This window comes from Corapipo altera, unplaced genomic scaffold (assembly GCF_003945725.1).
Source record: "Corapipo altera isolate COAL_440 unplaced genomic scaffold, ASM394572v1 56, whole genome shotgun sequence".
Lineage (NCBI taxonomy): Eukaryota > Metazoa > Chordata > Aves > Passeriformes > Pipridae > Corapipo > Corapipo altera.
In genome coordinates, this window is record NW_020884896.1 from 6,457,829 (window position 1) to 6,470,199 (window position 12,371).

General features: G+C 50.0%; 1 protein-coding gene across 2 annotated transcripts in view; it reads left to right on the plus strand.

The window, feature by feature from the left end:
- The window catches only part of CNNM2 (cyclin and CBS domain divalent metal cation transport mediator 2), a 119,480-nt gene extending 109,497 nt beyond the window's left edge, over nucleotides 1-9,983 (plus strand). For both annotated transcript variants that reach the window (XM_027647915.1, XM_027647916.1), the window contains one exon: nucleotides 1,670-9,983. In XM_027647915.1, coding sequence (XP_027503716.1) covers nucleotides 1,670-1,879 — 210 coding nt within the window. In that variant the 3' untranslated portion in view covers nucleotides 1,880-9,983. The remainder of the gene's footprint in view (nucleotides 1-1,669) is intronic.
- The last annotated feature ends 2,388 nt before the right edge of the window (nucleotides 9,984-12,371 follow it).

A 12,371-nucleotide genomic window follows, 5' to 3' on the forward strand; every position in this document is an offset into this window, starting at 1 on the left:
ATACAGCTCTGTCCCCCAGCATGGTGCATCCCACGCTGAAATGTGTGCGAGTCCTGTGGGATAGGAAATCTAGCTGAGCTGAGAAACAGCTAATGCTGGCAGCAATTCCAGCCCCTCCGGGAGTCCAGGGAAGCTGACATCCCATAGCCAGAAGTTGACTTTGATGCTTTTCTTAAATAAGGTGCACATTCACAGTTTCTTTCTATGCAACTCAAATGATTTGTGAACTCAACTTCTGTCAAATTTAATTCAGTGTTAAGAATGTGGAATAGGGTAGACATACTATAATGCTAAATTGATTATTCCATAGCCAAATTTTAAAAGGAAAGTAAAGTCTTGCTGTCAAAACTTTGAGATGCAAATGTATTGGTCAATGGTTCAATCCTTCAGGGATTAGATCAGTAGATGTTTGTCACTGGGCAAGTGATTCTCACTACAGTTCCAATGACTAATCTGCTGTACAGAGCAGCTAACTGCTCATGCTGTCCTGGTTTATGTCCTTCCAAATCTCACTGTGTTCATACTGAGGCTAATGAGTGCTAAGCTGTCCTGATATCTCTGCAGTCAGACTTGCACACCTCTTCTTGCATCACTCTGCTTTACACACAGGTCAGAGTACTCAACATTAGTGTTTTCACTGTGCCATGTGGTCATTCATTCGGTTAATACCTTGTAAAACCAGGGTCGTGATCTGCTCATGCATGTTTGGATTTTGTTTTTGAATTTGTGACCTGGTCCATCTGACTCTTTCCATTTACAGTCCCTCTCTTGTGTTGCTACTGAAACTTAGGGTTTTTCTAAAAGTCTTGTTTCACCTCTTCCACCTTCCTGCCTGCCGAGGTAACCTACTGCTGTTGTGGCACGCGGGGCTGCCAGTGCACGTGCATCCTGCTGCCTGTCCTGGCTGGGAAGGTTGATCTGAAGGAGTTCACTGGGCTGATTGTTTGTGGCTCCAGGAGGAATTCTCCCCTCCACCACCACATGTGGATGTACAGGGCCGTGGATTTCCTTGCCCCTGGGGCATCATGGGCAGTGACACTCTGTGCTCTAGGCCAGCTCCTGTCATGACTGTTCTGCTGAGTGCAGCCAGCTCTTGCAGAGACCAGTGGAAGACTTCAAGGGTTGCTAATTTGGACTCATCTCTATGGAGACCCCAGTCTTTTCTAGAATTGAATACTCTTATGTATAAGGCTGTAGCTCCTGCTGTGTTTGCTGGCCTAGACAAGCACAGTAATGCCTGTATGCTCTACTTGTACTATAGAGCTGGTTGGGCTCTATAGGGACACCTAGACCCTCACCAGGAGCTCACTGAAGTTGGGAGAAAGACTTCACTGATCTCTGGTTCTGGTCCTAGAAGTGTGCATGGTTAGAGGGAAATGGAGGTCTGATTTAAAAATCTCTGCATAGGAATATAAATCCCCACCTCTGAACAGCATGGTGATCGCACAGCACTTTGCTTCCACCCTCCCTGGAAATGTCACCATGCTGTGGTGTTGAGCTGGGATGCTCTAGGCTTGCAAAGCACAGGGACGTTTTATAGGAACAGGTAAAGAGGGGTTGAAGTGTGATCATCTGGAAAGGGAGGGCACTTTATTTTCTCACCGTGTCCCACAGGAGACACAAAAATATGACTGACTTTTTTTTGTTCCTTTCCCCGTTCTTGGAGCAGATCTCAAGACAGCAGTACCAAAATGCCCTGATGGCATCCCGGATGGACAAAACACCTCAGTCCTCGGACAGTGAAAACACTAAAATCGAACTGACTCTTACGGAGCTGCATGACGGTTTGCCGGATGAGACAGCAAACCTGCTGAACGAGCAGAACTGTGTGACTCACAACAAGCCCAACCACAGTATGCACAGTGAAGGAGCCATCTAGGAGCTGACTCCCCACAACCCACCCATCCCTTCTCCTCAGCAGGACCAGCCCTCGCTCCTTCCTGCCTCCTCCCCGAGTGTGAACACCGTTAGTATGTGCTTGCAACACTGTGCTGCATCCAGTGTTCTGAGACCAAAGACTTTTGCGTCCATTCTGGGAGCAGAAGAGAAAGAAACGGGAAGAAAGGAGCAAAGAGCAAGAGAGACTAAAGCCCCAAACGTAATTTGGGAATGGTGAGCCACCCTTGAGAACGATGAAAATTCTTCTTGCAAAGTAGAATTATGTTTATTTTTTATCTGTATTTTTGATCCTTTTTGGGTTTTTCTTCCTCAAACACATATGGAGAAGTTTAAAAGCTCCTCCAGTTATTTTTTCAAGAGAGCTCATGTTTTTAAAAAGTATTTTGCAGAGTTTTAAATTGTTTCTGTCCTTCATGTACCTGAAATGGGCTCTATCATGGTTTTGTGAATTGGCTCCAATGTCCTTAGGGCTCTTCTCACCCCTCTCTGGTCCTTTTTGTTGCCCTGTTGAAAAAGTTAGTAACTGGTACTTGTATGTTATTTGTGTCTTAAGAATGAGTGAGCTTCAAGGAACCTCTGGTTTCAGCCACCTGGAGGACCAAGGCATGAGGATTATTCCATTCTTCCAGTTAAATTTCAGGGAAGGAGCGGTTACTTTGGTATTTAATGATCTTTCAAATTTCAGAAGGTTTCTTTGTACAACAGGCAAAAGCATTGTTACACTTACAGTTTTGTAACCTCCAAAGCCTTTTGTCTATGTTGAAGATGATACTGGGGCAAAGGAACTAAGTAGCAAAACTGCAGTCATTGTGAAATGAAAGCTGGGCATAATTTTCCCTAGTGAAGTAAGTGGGTGATTTTTCATTGATGTGTCTGACAGTTGCTTGGTGAATTAATGTATGCACCTGAAATGACAAGGCTTTAAGCACTCCCATGCCATAGTGCTCTGCACACCATTACTTTGGCCAGAGCAGATGTGCAGTCTTTGCTACATCACAGAATATGCTGAGTTGGAGCAATAGATGAGTATCAGAATGTCAGTCCCTGTGCCCCCTTTAATCTAATATTAATGCGAAAGATGCTGCTACAATTACACCAAACGTATGTGCTCCAGGTGACAGTAAACCTCTGCCAGTGCAACAGTGGGCTCTGCTGAGGAGTCAGAACCATCCTCTCCTCTCCAAGAACTGACAAAACTTTCCAGACGCGAGTGTATTGCACTTCAGGGATTCGGAGAGGTTCATTTCCAGGCTGTTTCCAGCCGCATTCCTTCCTTTCAGTGGATTTAGTGCATTTCCTTCTCTCTTGTCCCATTTATCAGCCATTTTAGGGATTACCATGGTAGCAGAACAGAGAGCCTCATACCCAGCTGCCACTGGTGCAGGGCATCCTTGGGCAGCAGGAACCACTTCCTTCACACCAAAAATATGGATGCGGACTGGGTGCAAGCAAGAGGCACCCCATGGCAGTTGTATATCATCCATTCCCCACTCCCACAGATGGAGTCTTAAGTCCTCATTTAAAAAAGAAGAAAGTTATCCCCCCAGTTCTCTCCCCTTCCAATGCTGTCTCAAACAAAATGTGAACATTGCCCTCTGTATCTGAATTAGTAAATCGGGCATTGCGGTTTCCCTGTTTCAAGACCCTGCCATGACCCCTGCCTATGTAGCATTTCCCTTCCTTTCTTTACACCTGGATAATCTCTTTGGTGATAACCCAAAGAAGCCCCCAGCCCCAAATGCAACTGCCAGAGCTCTCTGTGCCTGCACACCTGCCCCGTCTCTCTTGCTCACGGGCTGGGGAAGGCACTTGCTTCAAGTTCCCGCGGTCCTTCTGTGTGGCTGGAAAGGTGCAATATTTTGTTGCAGGATCTCCCCACAGGAAATTGGAGTGCCTGGTATCAGAGCCAATTGGGTCTGCCTGTGTCCCTCGTCCTCTCTCTTTCGACTTCAGAAAGCAGCCCTAATTTTTGCTGTCCTCCCCCTTGGCAAGGGTTCACTTCTTCCTTGGAGCCACCCATGAGGATGAAGTTCCCACAAAGGGGCACAGAAATTGCATAGTATCAAACTTGTGCATACAGTGAGGAGAAAAACAGGCCCCCCAAAACCTTACTCTCACATTTAGTTTTGTATTAACTTTTTTTGAGTCTTATCTGAAAGCGTTTCCTTAGCCTCCATCCTTGCTCTGATGTGCACCAGCCCACCACCGCCGAGAGCACATGGCTCAGCGTCAGCACAGGCTGACCTGAGCCCTGTGGTTCCCAGAGAGCTGCCAATATTGCACCTTTCTCACAGAGCAAAATGTTGAGATGTTACAGCGTCTGTCGTCGGCGAGGGACTCACCTCGCCAGTTTTTATCTAGTGTTGTGAATGTAAAAGTTTGTCAGAAGTGTTTGACTCGGTGGTGAACTTGAGATGCAGTATCCGTTTTGTCAAACCTGCCAAAGGAGAGAAGGCTCAAGTCAAGGCAGCTCTCTCCAGGATGAGGTTGCTCCCTGGATCTGACTTCTGCTTCTTATGGCAGGTTATGGATTTGTTTCAATGTCTGTTTCCCTTTTTAAAAAAAAAAGAAAAAAAAAGAAAAAAAAAGGAAAAAAAAAAGCGCCAGTTTTTCCAACCAAAGCCATGTGATCCCAAAGCAAATACCTCCTGCTTCTGCCCATGCTGCACTGTTCCAAAATTTGCAGGCAATTTTTTGCATGTCTGTTTTTCATCATTTGTACAGATCCAGTAATGGAAAGTGAAATAATTTCACTTAATTTCCATAAAAATAGTTGATCATAGATGTTTCATATGGAAAATATGTACCTGACCCAGAGGGGTTAGGAGCTGCTACTGCTAATTAGCTTGAAGAATAAAGCATGGTCCTCTCCTTGGAGGGGAAGAAATCCAGTCTCCCTGTTCTCAGGGTATTTACAGTTTTACTGTTTAACAAATGCGAGGGGTTCCCGACCCTCTTGGTGGGCACCATCACAAGCAGAGGAGCCCGGTGCCATGCTCAGGGTCACTTCTGAGCCTCTGGACAGCGTTTGCCAATGCCAGGGCTTGGCTCTCCTGACCGCACTGGAGACGCCACGGCATCTGAGTCTGTGCCCTTGCAGGGGGTGTCCTGCCCGAGCAGATCTACTTTCTCTGCCTCGCTGACTGCCTGCCTGCATTCCGGGGGACTCAGATGCCGGATGCTGTGCCACAGTGCCATAAGGACACGTGGCCAGTCGGTCGTCACCGCAGCGCAGGGCACCAGCTGGTGGCTTTGGGAATCGTTGGACTTGACCTCAGACCTTGGCCAGGCTTTGACTTGTAGAAAGGATACTGCATCTTCGTATGTCAACTCCTGCTGCTGCCTTTGTTCCCCTCGTCCGTCTGCCTCTGGGTGCAGGCAGAGGGGTGGACAATGGCCTGTCAGTCAGGGGAGACTGGGAGGGCATCTAGCCATGGTTTCTACTGTCAATACAATTTTGCACAAGAGTTCTTTGAAGTGAGGTTTTCAACACTAATATCTTAAATGCACAACTGTGAATTATAACTTTTACACTCCTGTTGGTTGAATTTCCTTTAAACGAAATGAACCTGAATCTGTTGTAACTATGATTTTTTTTTTAATTCTGTGTATTGCCAAATCTTTGTAAAGAGTGAAGGAATGTTCTTGCTTTCCAGTGAGAATCTTTCTCCGAATGAGACTGACTCTGGTGATGTGGAGATCATATGAAGCACACTAGTTCTGAGAGGAGAGGGGCTTAGGGTGGGCTTAGCAAACCAGCCTCAGATGCTGTGTGGACCACAAGCTCAGACCCTCCAGAGTTTACAAAGTGCTTGTTGTTTTTTCCCAGCTTGCCCATTTCCTGAAATCCCTGTGCAGCTGAAGGCTGCTGCCCTAGAGGAGCTCTGGATGGGTTATCCCACAGTGGGATGAGGGATGCTGGCAGGGTGTCTGGGCTGGCTGGTGGGCAGGGGTCCTGAGGCTGGCATGACAGGACAAGGTGCTTTCCCCATCCAGATGCACCAGCAGAGCAAATTCCACAGGGCAGGTCCTTCTCCTGCTCACCGCTTCTGCTCGCAACCTGTAGTTGTGTGTAGTTCCCTCTCATGCAGTTTTTGCCCCCACAGGCTCCTGCTCCAGTCTGGGCAGGAATGGCATGATGCTGAGACCTGGTGGGCAGGGCAGCTGGAGCTGGCTGCTCGAGGGGTGCAGTTCTTAGGCCCCATTGGAAGAGAGGTCAGCCACTCATTCACATTGTGCTCTCTGGTCTGTTCTTACCCTCTTCTCCTGGACTTACTCCCCTTTTCCTCACTGCAGGGGGCTTTTTTGTTTCATTTTTTCTTTTCCTTCTTTTCTTTAAGTGCCTTTTTGTGTGGGTGGAGCTGGCAAGAGTAGGAGTCTCAGGATATGGCCCTTTGCACTCACCTCAGACCAGGAGAAAGCTCAGGAGGAGCAGGGCGAGTTGCCCTGATGGCCCATGGACATCACCCATTGCTGCTTCTTAGCCTTCAGGGCCTAGTTCAGATGAGGATGAGATTTGTCACTGGTGGTGTCAGGCTCTGGCTCAAATCTGCTCAAAGAAAACCAAAGAGGTAGCTTTGTGTGAGGGGCTGCTTGGGCAGTGGTGGTGCTTCCTGTGATCTCTGCAGAGCTCAGCCAAGGGGTGTTGGGGTGCAGATCAAAGAGCAGTCCTGTCTCCTCACAAGCGTCCTGTGTAAGTATCCTACATGATGGAGAACACAGCTGCGTTCTCCAGGACCCCTTGGAACATGCATCTTCCTTGTGCAGAATTACACTCTCTATAGAAATCATTCCCACATGAAAGTTGTACCATATTTTATACAATATCTAATACACACATCTGTGGTTTTAAAACTAGTACCTGTGTACCAGTTGTCAAGTTATCCAGTCTCTGGATTACCAGTAGAAAACTGGGGCTGAGGGTGGGAAATGATGCGGCAGAGAACCTCTTGTCATGATGCTAACTTGAGGCTTCATCTCAAAGGTGACCCCCCAGCTTTGGGGGGTTGAGGGGTCCCTGCATTGACACTGTGTGGAGCTGGCACAAGGCAGGAAACCAGCATGTGGTGAAAGGCTCAGTGTGGTACTGCCCTGGGAATGCTGCCCACCCCACTGCCTGGCCCTGCACTGTGGTTCTACGCAGACCAAAAGAAGTACCTAGCCCTTGGATACTGAGGATTGGTTTGGCCCAAGGGTGAAATGACAAGCTTAACTAATATGATCGGGCATCTTCATGGCACAGAGGGGAGAGCAGCCTTCATTCTGACTTGCCAGTAGAGAGGACAGGCTCTGCCCCATGGGCTGGGCTGGGAAGCCGCCCTCATCCCTGTGCTGCTGTTGTACTTGGTCCATCAGTTGCAAGTCTCTTGTTGGTGTGATTGCTGTGGTGATATTGGCCTCACTCCCATGTGAGGATGTTGGACATCCATGGGTTCCTGCAGAGCCCCCTGCTCTGTGTCTTGCCCTTGTCCTTGTGCCAAGCTTCACGCAGAGTTGTGTTGCTCTGTGTCTAATCTCATGGCCACATCCTTGAGGTTGTGTCCAGGTGAGGGGATGCTGTTTTTGTGAGTCAGAGGCGGTACAGTTGAGCTTTTCTATCTGGTCGTGTGTATTTGCAGTTCCGTTATAAGCTGGATGCTGAACCTGGGAAGGCCAGGGTATTCCCTAGGAGAAAGCCTGGGATACCAGGTTATCCCAGTGCCCTTCCCTGAGCTGCAGGGATGGGGAGGGGTTGCCAGAAAGTGGCCTCCAGCCCGTGGCACGGTACAGTTGGGAGATAGAGTTGTTTCACAGGTTGGTAGCACTGAATTCAGTCAAAGTGACATTTTCTTCTTGTTATCCTGAGGTCAGCCTCTATAGCAGTTCTTCACCTTGGAAATACGGTACTCAAAGCTTCTGGTCTTCTATCTCCAGCTGAGAAACAGCATTCTTCTCTCAGGTTTTGCTTTTGGGCCCTGTTTTCCTCTGAGCAGGGCTGATCACTGGGATCCTGCAGAGGATGATGCCCTGGCTGCTCTTGCCGCTCCAGTGCAGATTTCTGGCTAAGGAAGTGCTTGGTATTTAATCCCCCCCAGCAGCAGGTGTTTGGCCAGACTACAGAAGTGGCCTATGTGTGTCATAGAGCCAGGCTGGAGGTTTGTCAGCTGTCGTGAGCCTGAAACATGTACAGGCTGCAGGTGTCTCTGCTCCAGAGGTGGATTTGATGTCTCTGTTGTCTTTTCCTCCTGGAAGCAGCGTGGTAGTCAGTTGGTTCCAGGGTTTGTTGGGGAGAAAGCACTTGTCCCAGCATTTGGTGCTTGGCAGAGCAGTCTAGCATCCCATCTCAACTCTTTGCTGATCACATAGCTTTATAATAGGAGGTGGTGTTTTATCCTGTGAGCATCACTGTTGTACCACATCCTTCCAAATCCAAGTGAGAAATTAATAGGTGTCGGGTGCCTGGATCATAGGCCTTTAGTTGGAAGTGCCAATATTGCATGCATGTCTTCTGGATTCGCCCAAAGATCACTGTGGGAGGGTGAGGGGCTCCAGGTGAGCTCCTTGATTCTCAGAAGCGACAGACTGGCTGGGCCTAGATCAGCTCTAGTGTCATCCCTGCTTTAAAGTCTCAGGTCCCAGCAGGCTGGGCTGGGCTGGGCTGTCTTGGCCAGCAGGTTTTTACCCAGGGTACGTGCTCTGTCCTTCTACATTGTGCTGGTTTGGATTCATCAGCGTGGCTTCTGCGATGGCTGCGCTCGCATCAGCCGTGGCCGTTCGTCTGCTCTTCTCACTGAGGTTTAGTTGAGTGTTCAGGAAGGTGAGGAGGAGGTCCAGCAGTCGGGAACAGGCAACACTGCAGCCAACCTGTCTTCATTTCTCACACTAAGGGTAGGAGATGCTGCTCCAGGGACTCTGCCTTTCTTGGAGACCACATGGAATTTGGAGAGTGGAAAGCCACCAGGACCCCAGCAGCAGCGCTCTGGTCCCATTTGATCCATGTTCTCCCGAGCACAAGGGTGGCTTCACATGCAGTTCAGGGTCAGGCCCTGCTGAGGGACCTCAGAGTTCTTGGCATATTTTTTCTCGAGCAGAGCCAGCCTTGATACCTGAATCATTGGGCAAGCGCCCAGATGCCAAACACGCTGAATCTGAAACTCCAAATACTTGAGAAGCGTTCCTGGGAGCCATGAGTGGCTGGTGCTTGGCAGCCGGAGGGCTCACACCAAACCTTTCTCCTGCAGTCAGGTCCTTCCTGACTGCCCCGAGCCCTGTCCCGGCTGCTGCTGGCTGGGCCTTGATCCCCCTGTTCAGGAGCGTGGTGGCTCTCCCTCCATAGAGCATTTTCTTGGCTGTCTAATCCCACTCAGCCACTCCAGCCGGCTCTTCCCTGTGTCTTACTTGCCATCGTACGTGGTCTTTGCGAATTGTATCATATTGTACATGACTTCGGGTTTCCAGGATTGTAGTATTCTGACTACAGTATTTCCATGTGTGTACATAAACCTGAATAAGCACAACTGAAATCCTGAATGAAGTGTATACGTTTCATATACTGATTGTCATACGAATTAATTTTATAATTATTCCAATTTTGTTGTAGATTTCCAATCTTTCCTATTTATTTTGTACCAGATTTATTTGTATATTTTGTGATTTTGTTTAAAAGCATTTTGTTTATTTCTATTCTTTTTAGATAAATGATGATTTTTTTTTTCTGTTGAACATTTCAGTTTATGCATTTTTCCCTCCTCCATGCTCCCCCCTCATTTCCAAGGGACGGATTTTGGCATGCGGGTGGTGGGGCTGATGGTGATCCCGGACCCAGATCTCTGCTACTGGCACATCAACAGTCTTTACTCTCGACTTCAGCTGCCAAGAGCCACAGAGAGGCTGGATCCTGTTCTCTTAGAGCCAGGTGTTGCTCATTGCTTCGGTGGGTCTGGGCTCATGAGTCCTCAAGCTGGGGAGGGATGTGCTGGTGGTTTTGCTGATCAGGGGCTGGCTGGGAAGCTGGTGGCAATGGCAAGCAGCTGAATTCCTCTTTCTGAAGTTCCCTCAAGGGTGAGGGTCTTTTTCTTCCAGTAATAAAAAACCCTTATTTACAACCTGCTCTCCACAGATGATGTTTGTTTGTCTGTAAGCGTAGATGCTGTCTGTCCAATAGCGCATGTTCCTGCCAGGCGGTGCGTGGCTGGGGCTCGCCGGTGAGAGACGTGGCTGGTGATGATGGTGACTCCGTGGGACGGGAGCAGCTGCTGGAGTGAGTCAGTCCATCCCCCTGCACTGGGTGTTGCAGCCTGCTCCCCTTATGTTGTGACAGAGCTGTGTGGAGCCTGCACTGACGGAAACTTATTCCTGAGTGGGAGAGTGAGCCCATGCTTAGTTCCTTGCTCAGCATCACTTCCAGCTCACACCGGTGGACGAACAGACCACCCTTTTCTGTGTACCAGATACAGCCCTGCTGTGCACCCATATCATGCTTCTGCCATCCCTCAGTCCCTGTCCTCCTCACAGCTTTTTCACCCAGCTGCTCTCCCTGCACTGGGCTTTCCTCCATGCGCAGCTCTTGAGCTGCCAAACCCTGGGTTGGCAAGTTGGGCAGTGGCTGCTCAAGCCTTAGGGGGAATTTTTGCTGCACCCAGTGCAGCTTCTGTCCCTGCTCCTCTGCTTCAGGGTGGCCCTATCCCTCTGGACCTTGCTCCCCAGCGTCATATCAGCAGGACAGAGAGTGTGGTAGGCCTTGTGAGGACTTCTGCTCCCCTGTGTGGCATAGGATGGAGGGTGGTGGGATGCTGCAAGCAGGACGTAAGTAGAATTAATGTGGAGGGCAACTTCAGGTCTGGTTCTGGTGTAATAGAGTAGCAGGAAGAAGGAGCAGGACAGGAGAACCCAGGTCTCCTGAAAGGGAGAGTGCAAGAAGCCAGGGAGATGGGATGGGTTTTGGCTGCTCAGGTCCAGGCTACACTGTGCCAGCAGGGCAGGAGCAGTGCCCAAAGCAAAGGCAGCTGTACACAGGGCTCTGTGTCCTCAAGGCTCCAGTAGCATGTCTCCATGTTGCCAGGCTCCACAGCCCAGTGGACCCCAGCACCAGTCTGCTGGAGGTGAGCAGGGCTGGGGTGGGCTGGTGGCTCTGTACCTACAGAAGTGCCTTATCCATGTTCACCACAGGTGCCAGGGCTTCAGGCCTGAGGTTGGGAGTAGCTGCTGGTCAGGGACTGGCATGGGGCTTTGCACCCTCCATCATGGTTGGGCATACCCCAATTCTGGGTCTGTGCTTCAGCTGCAGCAGCCTTTGTCCTGCTGAGTGAGGAGGTGGTGTAAAGCAAGAGGAGCTGGGATCAGGTCTGGTGACTGACCTTGTCAGAAGTACTGGCTGGCAGTGGCCAGCACACAACATCTGCAGGGCTGTGGCTGAGGGCAGTGAGCCCTGGGCTCCTGTCCCTGGTATAGTTTGCTCCGTGCAGCCCCTGTGAGCCCCCATGGCCTCTGTGGAGCAGGGAGGGTGGGCGTGTGGGGGCGGGGAAAGGGAGAAATCAGAAATCAGGTCGGTGAGAGCTCAGAGCAAGGGCTGAGGCCTGTCCCCTTGCATGCTCACCTTGCTTTCACCAGGCTTTTGCTGCAGGAGAGATCACCACTAGTGGGTAGAAGCACGCCTGTTGCTTGGGGTGGGGAACAGGTTGCGGGGAGAGTGGCGGGACAGAGAGGATGGCACAAGGCTGGGCACTGAGCAGCGCTTGAGTGTCCATCAGGCTCTGCCCGACATTTTCCCACCATGAAGTGAGGGTCAAATACTTTCCATTGCTCCAGCCCTGAAGACTCTTCTCCCCATCTCAGTCAGAAATAGCCCTGGGCTGGGAGTGAGCTATTTGTGGTGACTGGTTTGGAAGGAGGAATGCACGGAACCCCCCAGACCTCCCTTCCTGCAGCCACACAGCCTCCCTGGCTGCTGAGCTAAAGCTTAAAAAATTCAAGTGGCTATACTTGGAGAAACAAAGTTTAAACATAGCAGAGCCCAGCATGGCCTTTGGTGAAAGGGCTCGGGAACAGCTCCCTCAGACCCCTCCTGCAGCCAGCCTTACTGTGGGTACCTGTTAGCAACTCTCCAGATCTCAAAATCAAAGTGTCAGGGACTCAGTGCTGGGTTTGGGGTTTTCAGCAATCCCTGAAGAGTCAGTTGTTGGTTGTTGGCCACCAGCTGCTGCCATTTAGGGTTGCTTTTCTGTTTGGCACTTTGGGCCCTGGTACTGAATGTCCTTGTGTGGTGGTGCAGATGGAGAACCTCCTCAGGTGTGGTTGAGTTGACACAAGGAGTTTGTTTATAGGCAAGGGTTGAGCACAGCAGTGCCCAGAGCTGTCCCAGGCACAGCCTTTGGCCAGGCTGGCCAGTCCTGTAGCCATGGCAGCACTGGCCTTCTGTCTGTTTAACCAGTTTTGCAGCTCCTGGTGGAACATGGGCCATGCTGTGCCTGCACACACATCATGTATGTGGGGGG